General features: G+C 42.7%; 2 protein-coding genes across 4 annotated transcripts; one reads left to right on the top strand and one right to left on the bottom strand.

Moving 5' to 3' along the window:
* Nucleotides 1–1,999: 1,999 nt before the first annotated feature.
* On the top strand, nucleotides 2,000–3,753 carry LOC117574516 (uncharacterized). Of its 2 annotated transcripts, XM_034258376.2 has the most exons (3): nucleotides 2,000–2,154; nucleotides 2,250–2,627; nucleotides 3,004–3,753. In XM_034258376.2, exons 1-3 carry the CDS (start codon nucleotides 2,104–2,106, stop codon nucleotides 3,706–3,708), a joined length of 1,134 nt encoding a protein of 377 aa, XP_034114267.1. In that variant the 5' UTR covers nucleotides 2,000–2,103; the 3' UTR covers nucleotides 3,709–3,753. The 2 variants fall into 2 exon arrangements, with proteins under 2 accessions (XP_034114267.1, XP_034114266.1); XM_034258375.2 differs by lacking the exons at nucleotides 2,000–2,154; nucleotides 2,250–2,627 and adding an exon at nucleotides 2,694–2,936.
* A 1-nt stretch (nucleotide 3,754) lies between these two features.
* On the bottom strand, nucleotides 3,755–4,843 carry LOC117574517 (uncharacterized). 2 transcript variants are annotated; one of them, XM_034258379.2, is made up of 3 exons: nucleotides 4,620–4,843; nucleotides 4,232–4,558; nucleotides 3,755–4,132 (listed from the first exon to the last, which is right to left on the bottom strand). In XM_034258379.2, exons 1-3 carry the CDS (start codon nucleotides 4,662–4,664, stop codon nucleotides 3,785–3,787), a joined length of 720 nt encoding a protein of 239 aa, XP_034114270.1. In that variant the 5' UTR covers nucleotides 4,665–4,843; the 3' UTR covers nucleotides 3,755–3,784. The 2 variants fall into 2 exon arrangements, with proteins under 2 accessions (XP_034114270.1, XP_034114268.1); XM_034258377.2 differs by having other exon boundaries at nucleotides 4,232–4,561; nucleotides 4,620–4,841.
* Between the last annotated feature and the right edge of the window lie 4,505 nt (nucleotides 4,844–9,348).

Genomic DNA, 9,348 nt, shown 5'->3' with positions numbered 1-9,348 from the left:
TATGTAACTTTTTGGAATTTGTTTTTTTTTTAATTGCTCTGGGACTTGGTTTTATTTTTAGTTTTTTTTTCGACTATACCATGCAAGTTGTACAATGAAATTCTATGATGTTTACTTTATGCTTCTGGCTGGTTGAGATACATTTACCAAAGTGTAACAAGGTTAAGAGCTTTCGAACTTTAAGAACTACATCTTTAAATTCAATCGGCATGATGGTAAATAATTGAATAGTTTACACAATGCATTGCTGTATTGAGAGTAAATGAACATCAACACATTAAATGTGAAAGTTATTTGCAATGACAGGCACTCGAAAACCAAACATTTTTGTTATTCTATCAGTTATTTTGTCAATGACAACTTTAATATTATTGATTGCATCTCACGTGCTTTCATTTAATTCGGAATATCAGATTTTTCAATAAATACGCACACAAAAAATGCAATTGTGAAGTGTTTTGCAAATATTTCTGAATTGTTATATAAATATTACACACTTCTGTTGGCACGAGCCGGTGACACCAGCAGTTTGTTCAATTTATGGCATCAAAGGTTAAATGCGGACTGAAAATGGTAGCCATTAGAATATATGGAACTGTTAGAGATTGTCGCCACCACTATCCCCACGAAGTGACATTTCAAATCCATATGTATAACGTTTTTATTTTGCATACATGCGAATACTTGATCCCGTTTTGTGGGACAGAACAGAGGCTGCTAAATAAATTAGGTAAAAGGAAAAATATTCTTGACAGATTTCATATTTCAATTGTATTCATTTTTAAGTGTGTTGATTAGCTTGCTAATATTTAAATTTATTTCAAAGGGACTCCTCTATAACTCTACGTCCATGCTTAGTTGCAGTTAGCAGAGAACCGACCCCTGGCCAATGTTACTAGCAGTAAACTGTCACCCTGGACAATTCCGGTATGCTGGCTGGCAATCTGTGCATTTTCACCACCTGCCGTTAATTACACAAATGCAAAAGTCCACTGGGCAACCAAATTGGTCGGTAATAAATAAATTCAATTGAATAATTTATTTAATTTATTTTGGGTCTGCAGTCGCGCGATATAAAAAACAGCAAGTAAACAAACGATATACTCGTATTTTTTTTTTTTTTTTGCTTTTCGCTCTCTTCTCTCTCACTCTCAGTTCTCTTTGACTATCGACGGAGCTTGTGTGGCAGGTAAAAATGGCGACGAGTGAACACGAATCAGGCGAGTATTTTCATTGCGGAAGTGTGCGGCAAACTGCCGCCGACGAGGTGTTAGAATTTGCTGTAGTAAAAAGGCAGAAAAGCCAAAATACAGCACATTTTTCAACGTTGACTTTACACTAACAATTGCAATAAAAAATAGCAAAACAACACAACATCAACATCAACATCAACAATAACAGCAACAACTTGGCGCCAGAAATGTGTGGCACAGGCCAAGTGAATTTGTGGCACAAAAACAAATCGTTTAATTGGCTTAAACAAAACGTAACCACTACGTACTAAATCGTCAGCGTTGTAGACGTCTGCGTCGCCGTCGTCGTCGTCGTCGACATCGATTATATAACCCAAGTAAAACCAACGCAGCCCAACCAACAATGCTGTTGACAGCGAAGCCGTCGACGTCGCCGTTGTCCCAAACCCAAACCCAAACCTAAAAGCCAAAGCCAAACCCGTTTCATCGACGTCGACGACGACGTCGCTGCTTCACTTACTTGTTTTTAAGAGCAAACTGACGCAAGGGTACCAAGCAAGCACCACACACAGAGATATATCGCCACCTCTGCTCTGCCGCACCACTTGCAGCATTGGACAATCCAGCCCAGTCGGCAACGGGTTTGGCGTGTTATTCACTCAGCTTTCCGACTATGACTTGGTTTCGCTTTTTACTTGATTGTTTTTTTTTTTTTTTTCATTTTTTTCTAGCCAGTCTCAGCGCCAACGCCGATTGGCTACATATAAAATTTATGGAAAATCTTGGCGCAACTTGGTCGAATGATGTCGCCTCTTGGCACATTCGCACTCGAGCCCTGCCAGAAGTCAGTCAAGCAGCATCCACGAAGCACAGTTAACGGCAACCATCGATATTAATAATCATAATAATAATGAAACTTTACACCTTTGTGCTGTACGTTGCAGTGGCTGCCGTTTCACAGGTAAATGTTGCAATCTCTCACTTGGTGTCCTTGGTGTCTCTTGTCCATAGGTGACAACTACAACAACAATCCTACCTTCTCGCCTTGTCTCGCAGGTGTTGGCCGCCAAGTTTCAGATTCGCAACCATGATGATGCTGTTGCCGCACACGAGGAGTGCCGTGAAGATTTCTATGTGCCCGATGACATTTACGAGAAATTCCTGAACTACGAGTTCCCCGAACATCGTCGCACTAAATGCTATGTGAAGTGCTTTTTGGAGAAAATGGGTCTGTTCACCGATCGCAACGGCTTCAATGAGAAGGCAATCATTGCGCAGTTCACATCGAACAACTTCAAGGACTTGGAGCCAGTCCGTCACGGTTTGGAGAAGTGCATCGATCACAATGAGGCCGAATCGGACACTTGCACCTGGGCCAATCGTGTCTTCTCCTGCTGGCTGCCCATCAACCGTCATGTGGTGCGCAAGATCTATGCTTAATTGAGTAATTGTTGTTTGTGATAGCATACCAAAATAAACTGTAGCCTCGAACTGAACTAAGCATTGGTTCTTCTGGGTGTCATAAACAATCTTTAAGCGCTCTCTGTGCTGGCTTTAGCATTCATTGAACTCGCGTTCATTGGCTTAATCTCAAGGCGCTGATAAGCCCGGCGAGTTGCATGCAAATGCCTCGGACTGTTTGCTTTCATCGTTTGTCAGCAGTAGAGACTTTGCATTCCGAGTGTCAAGATGCGTCTACGTCTGATTATCAGCTTGCTGGCATTGTGGACAGTGTGTGGCACGGTGTGTTTAACGACAAAGCGTACTAAATTAATTCAATTTGCATTTTCAAATACACAACAATTCACAGACGCGCGCTGATCTAACAGCTGATGCGCAGATACTGGAGAAATGCCTGCACGATCTGAGCAGTCCGGAGCGCATCAACACTGATCTCAAGAAGCTGGAGCGCTATGGTGAGTGGACGAGCGAAGAGGTGCCGTGCCTGATGCACTGTCTGGCCAGCGCAAAGGGCTGGTTCGACGCCGAGGCGAACAAGTGGCACAAGCAGCGATTGGCTGATGAGTTGGGTGCCGATATTTATAACTATTGCCACTACGAGTTGCATCGCAAATCGCGCAACGGCTGCAGCTATGCGTATCGTGGACTGCGCTGTCTGAAGCAGGCCGAGTTGCATGCTGGCACAAGCATTGCTACGTTGCTGCGCTGCACCAGCAAACTGAATGCCACCAATGTGGAGCTGCTGCAGTACAGCAAACTGAAGCCAAGGGAATCGATACCGTGCTTGTTTCAATGCTTCGCCGATGCATTGCATTTCTACGACGATGCGGGCAACTGGCAGTTGCAGAATTGGCAACAGGCTTTTGGACCCAGTCGACAGGATCAGCAGACTGACTACAATGGCTGCCGTTTGAGTCAGGAGCAGCGCAACCAAGCGGCCAATAAGTGTGCCTGGATGTACGACGAATATCTGTGCTGGGAGCAACATAATGGCAATCTACGCATGGAGACATCAACTTCCACGACAACAACAACAACGGCAAAGCCGAATTAGTTTAGGTGACCATCAAACATTGTATGTATTATAACATTAACTATAGACGAATGCTTTACTTTAACTACTGTGAACACTAAACGGCCAACACAAAGCAGGTAAATTGCTGGTACATGGTTGCACAGGGATTGCGACCACGACGCTGGGCACATCCAGCCACATGGGCGCCCAATGCTGGCACGCCCAAAGCCCTGCGCATAGCTGGCACACGCCAGCGGTGAGTGCGCTCATCGAATAATTCTAGCCGAGAGATGAAGCAGCGTGTGAAGCAGGGAATGGGCTCTGTGACGGGGAAGCGTGCATAATCGCTGATGCGATTCCACTCCACTTGATCCACTTGTTGCAGGCATTCCTTCATTGCGGATTTGGCAGCTCGAGTTGCGTTCTGCATGTTCTCAATTAATATGAACGGATCGTTTTCCAGCTGTGAAAAAAATAAAAGTGTAATCCCTAATCAGTTAGCTTTCAGTGCGGTCAGTGGCCCTGATAGAGTTCGCTTATCTCTTAGCTTGGCACAACTCACGCTGACGATGCAGTGAAAGCCCGCATACGCATGCTCACAGCTGCTTTGCCTAAGGTCACCTAACTTCAATCGCTCGCTGCACGCCTCATAGACAGCCTCTCCAAAGTGCTTCTTGATGCGTATGGCATCAAAGCCCGCCTCTTCGTGATAGAAGTCGAACATCTCACGCAGATAGCATTGCGTAAAACACGGCACCTCCTCGTAGCTCTCCGACCATTGTGTATAGCGATCCAGACGTTCGGCATTCGCTGCATTAAGACCTCCATAGTTATTGAGGCATTTCCTGATGCTGCGCTCCTCGCCACTTAACAGAGCCGACCCCTCAAGCTGCTGTTTGATTTATGGATCAGTCACTAACTATGATTTTTTTGCAGACTTTGCAGCTTACCACGACCAGGGAAAGACATGCTGCTAGCATTAGCAGCACACGCATTTTCTGTGAATTTCCTTCTTGCTTCAAGTGTCAACAAATACTAACGAGCTGCCAAAATCGTAGCAACATCATTTTATGAATTCTAGACGTGGTTTCGCTAGTTGCCAGCTGATAACCCAATTCTAGCTGACTCAGGTTCACATTTGTCGATAAGCCCTATCAGCTATCAACTAACTCACAATGTAGTTCAAGTTTAGGCCTCGCTTACGCAAGAGTTAAAAGTCTCAACTTATTCTCAATGTGGGATGTAAGCACATACGCACTCCCAGCTGAGCCCGAACCCAAATCCGAATCTGAAGCTGTTGCTTTAGTTTACGCAATCTGCTCGTCAATAGGCCAAGCCCAAGCTAGTTGCATTTTTTATTGGTATTGATCAACACCTGCCCAATGAGGCCAGCAACAACAACAGCACCAACTACAACTACAACAAAGCAATAACAATATAAAAATGAGAGCTCTGATCATTGGATTGGACGTTTGTTTGCTTGTTGTTAATTGATTTGATGTTATTGTTGTTGCCCCGCTCTTTGATGAAGTTTTGTTTTTGTTTTGGCATTTTGCCCGGCAACTTGTCAGGCATTTAATAATATTACTAAGCGTTGTTATTGCTGTTTGCAAAGGAGCGACATCGTCCCACTTTACGCATTTTTGAGCAACCGGATTTTTGCGCTAAGCGATCAAAACATGTTTAACACGTCGGCAAATGCGAATGCGAATCTTCATCGGCATCTTCAGCAACATCATTATCATCAGCAACAGCAGCAGCCACAGCCGCGTGTGCTACCGTCTCAATAATTGCAAGTTGCAAACATATTTATATGTACTTGTATGCTTACCAGTCTCAAAAAGCCGTTCTGCACAGTCGAATGCAATCCTGAATGGCAGAGAGCAAGCCACGTTTATAGTCGCACAATTATTCCATGATTCCACAATTTCTTTCGACGTCGCAGCTTCGCAGTGACCTTGGCTCGATTTCTTGCGTGTTTGGCCATTGAAATTATAAATCCAGTTTTTTTCTTCATTTTTTTTTTTTTTTTGGCTTGTTTCCTCTCTTCTTTCACTCTCGCACAGCGGCCGTTGTCAATTTGTACAAATTTTCGTTATATAGTTAATTGTCATATGGTGCTTTGTTGTTGTTGCCAAACAGCTTCGAGTCGCCACGCATTCGGTGGATCGTATGAATGCTGTCTATAGTAGTATGTAGCAACAACGATGACAACAACGCAGATGGTGTCGGCACTGATGATGAAGATGATGATGAAGCCTAGTGTTGACATGGCCCAAAGAGTGGGACATTGCCTGGTGTTGGGATGCGCTCGCTGTGCACCGTTATGATGCAGTCAACCAGTCAGCCAGCTGGTCTGACCTTTGGCAATTTCAAATGCAATAATCTAGCAACCAAATAGTAGTATTTCCCGGCCTTTTCGTATATGATTTTTATTTTGAGATGGCATTGCGAAACGACATCTCATACCGACTGCGGACTGCGACTACTATTTAGCATTTTAATGGGGCTTAGCATGGATTTGAATATATTTCGAGTGTTTGTGTGCTCATTGTTTTGTGTGTTTTCTTCTAGTTCGTCGATTTGTGTGGCTTTCTTTTGATGATGTTGATGTGATGGCACCCCTCGCCGCCCTTTTGTGACGCTGCGACATGAATTTATTGATAGCTTTGAAATTTTCAACGTTTCTTTTGTGAATTTCAAGGTTATAACCTAGTTTTTGGCAAGGCGCGTTCAGTTGCCGGCAAAAAAGAAAAAAAAAAACAATGCATATTTTATGGTGAGAAATGAGCTGAAATCGAATTGAATGCGATTCGAATCGATACGATTCGTGCATGTTGAATCCATTAAATGAAACTGCAGGTCTTGTGTGTATGCGTGTGATAAAAAGCCAACACAATTGACAGATAACAATAAACTGTCCTTGGTTTTAAGTTGAGATTGGCAGGAACTGCAGGACGATGACACGCAGCTGCTCCAACTACACATCTGTGCTTGTTGTAATTGCGTTTCCAAATAAATAATTAAAATCACATCAGTTCCGATTTGAAGTAAAGTTTCGTTTTGGACGCAGACACACACACACACACACACACACAGAAATTGAAACTGACGGCTAACACGGCAGGGTTTGTGTTCAAATCCCCGAAAAATTCCGAGCCAAATATCAAGTCCTCAAAATGACCATAATTAAAAATAGATCTGTGTGTGTGTGGCAAATGGTTTTTATGTGGCACCGACGATGTTGAACGGATGTGACAGCTGCTGCCAAGTGCATAAGCCATGGCGCATTGAAACTGAAAGTGGGCTCCCTGAAAATGAGCAGCAGCAGAGTAGCTCTCGACAATGAAGGCATAGGCGAAGGCGAACGCGAACTCGAAGATGAAGATGAAGGTGGAGACGAAGATGGAGATGGAGAAGAAGTCAACAACCTGCGTGTCTGTGTTGCCTTCATTTTGGTGCAAAACATCCATCCAACTCATTAACTCAACATCTTCGTTAGTGGGAATTAATTATGCAGATGTATTCATTGTATTGCGATTTCAAGTGTGGTAAAATGCAGCGCCCCATTGTCGTGATTGGAATGGGTTGGGCTGGGTTTGGTTTTGGTTTTGTTAGCGGGCTTTAGATGGCTAATGGGTATCTATACATACATGCATACAAACGTACCTACTTTGTGGTGTGGGCAGGCATTGATAATGAAGATAATTATAATGACTCTTTCTCTCTCACTTGCTCTCTCGCTTACTCTTCACTTTTAACAAGCTACTCATGTGTCCCAAAAGCTGAGCCACATTACAAAAGATCTTCAAGATACACGATCAGTTTTGTTATTGTTGTTGTTGTTGTTGTTGTTGTATTGGATATTACAAACAAATTAATCTAAATAACGCTTAGGCTTCCGCTCAAGCCGAGCGCTTTTCAGTCAACAGAAACAGAAAAGCTGAAAAGCAGATTTTTTGAAAGTAAATTTCACTGATCATTGACCTCGACTGTGGTTGCGTGTAAACGCCGTCGTTGAGGCTTGAACACTTTGGGAGATTACGTAAATCCGAAATTAGTTAATAAATGAAAACTGTGAACTGTGAAATGAGAAATGGGCAAATAGTATTGTTCAATACATATTAGAAATCATGCCGTTACGTTTGAATAAAACACCACAACACTGCAGATCAAACTGCAGTTTTATATGCTCAAAGCTCAAAGATTTTACGATATTGTTGCAGTTGTTCGGGACTCGATCGATAGGTAAAACAATATAAAACTTACATAAATTGTTGTCGCTAAAATGGTTAATACATTTCAATGTGAGAGGCTAACGAATAGAGAGCATATCAGCTGAATGCTAAGGGTAATTAAATATGATATAGATGCATTTTAAACATTTTACAATTTAATAGTTACATATAAATTTTCATCCTGTAAATTTATCGCAATGCTGAGACCTCGTTGTGAGCATTAACTATTTGCATATAACCTTAATTAGTTGAAATCAATTTAAGTTTAGCCTGACAAATCGCTTTCGCCTCGCACTTGAAATCTCAGGCTTTCAAAGTCATATCCAGAACATTTCCATACAATCAATTATTAAGCGCTTGCAGTAAGCGTCAGTTGAATTGAGTGTGGGCCGTTTTAACGGATCTTAACTGTAGGTTCCAAGCCGAATGACGAACGAAAGATTCCACTCACGAACTTGCGGCAGCTACAGTTAACGACAAATTACCGTTTCGAAATGCACTTGCTAAATACAAGTTAAGAACTTGCAGAAGCCAAATCAGACAGTCGTTTGGTGTTTGCTTAATTGAACACTCACATACACAAAAACACACACTAAAGTAGTTAAAGTATGGGTGTGCGACGAATCAGATAGCATACAAATGGCATGCATTCAACAAGGTATTGCGGCATAAGAGAGGAGGGATGGATGAATGGGAGATGGAAGGGGGGCAAAAGTGAGTAGGCCAGGCCAAACAACTTTTCTTCCGCGTTGCACATACGCTACATACGCTACAGCAATGTTGGTTACAACTTTGAATCTGAATCTGAAGCTGAAACTGAGGCTAACGCCGCACCCACCCACAAATGGGCCGCAAAAGTCAACAATTAAAAACCACTGCTCACAATCTGTGCGCAAAGTGTGCGGCGGCGCTGATGCAATTTTTGCATTTTTCAAATACTTTTAATTTCTTGTCTACAAATTACTACTATGAACCAGCCAACAAGCCAGCAGGCTAGCAGGCTAGCAAGTTAGCCAACCATTTACTACTTAGATTTAAGCAGCGAGTTGGCTGCAAAGAATTTTGACTGCTCTGACACAATTTGGCATTCAATTTTTGGTTGATTGGAACGCCTCGTAGCTGCACAATCCCCGAAATGCCAGGCCAGCAAACCCGACTTTAAGAAACCGAAAATCTATAACAAGCCAGCTAGACGTCTGACAGCTGCATGGCAAACAAGTTTAACAGTTTGGGGCTGGCCACAAAACAAACCCTAAAAATGTTTTAACTCTTTTTAGCTCCTGCGAAGTACGACAATTCTTTTTGTAAGTAAGCAAAACATCCAGACAACGCTCTCAGCGGTCGCAGCCTGGCCTTTTCTTTGTAAGCGAATATGCTATAAGTATGTGTACATATATTTAGAGTATGCATTCGTATACTTAACTAGTCTCACATGCATATT

The sequence above is a fragment of the Drosophila albomicans genome, chromosome 2R, assembly GCF_009650485.2.
Source record: "Drosophila albomicans strain 15112-1751.03 chromosome 2R, ASM965048v2, whole genome shotgun sequence".
NCBI lineage: Eukaryota > Metazoa > Arthropoda > Insecta > Diptera > Drosophilidae > Drosophila > Drosophila albomicans.
This window is presented reverse-complemented; position numbering and strand designations above follow the sequence as displayed.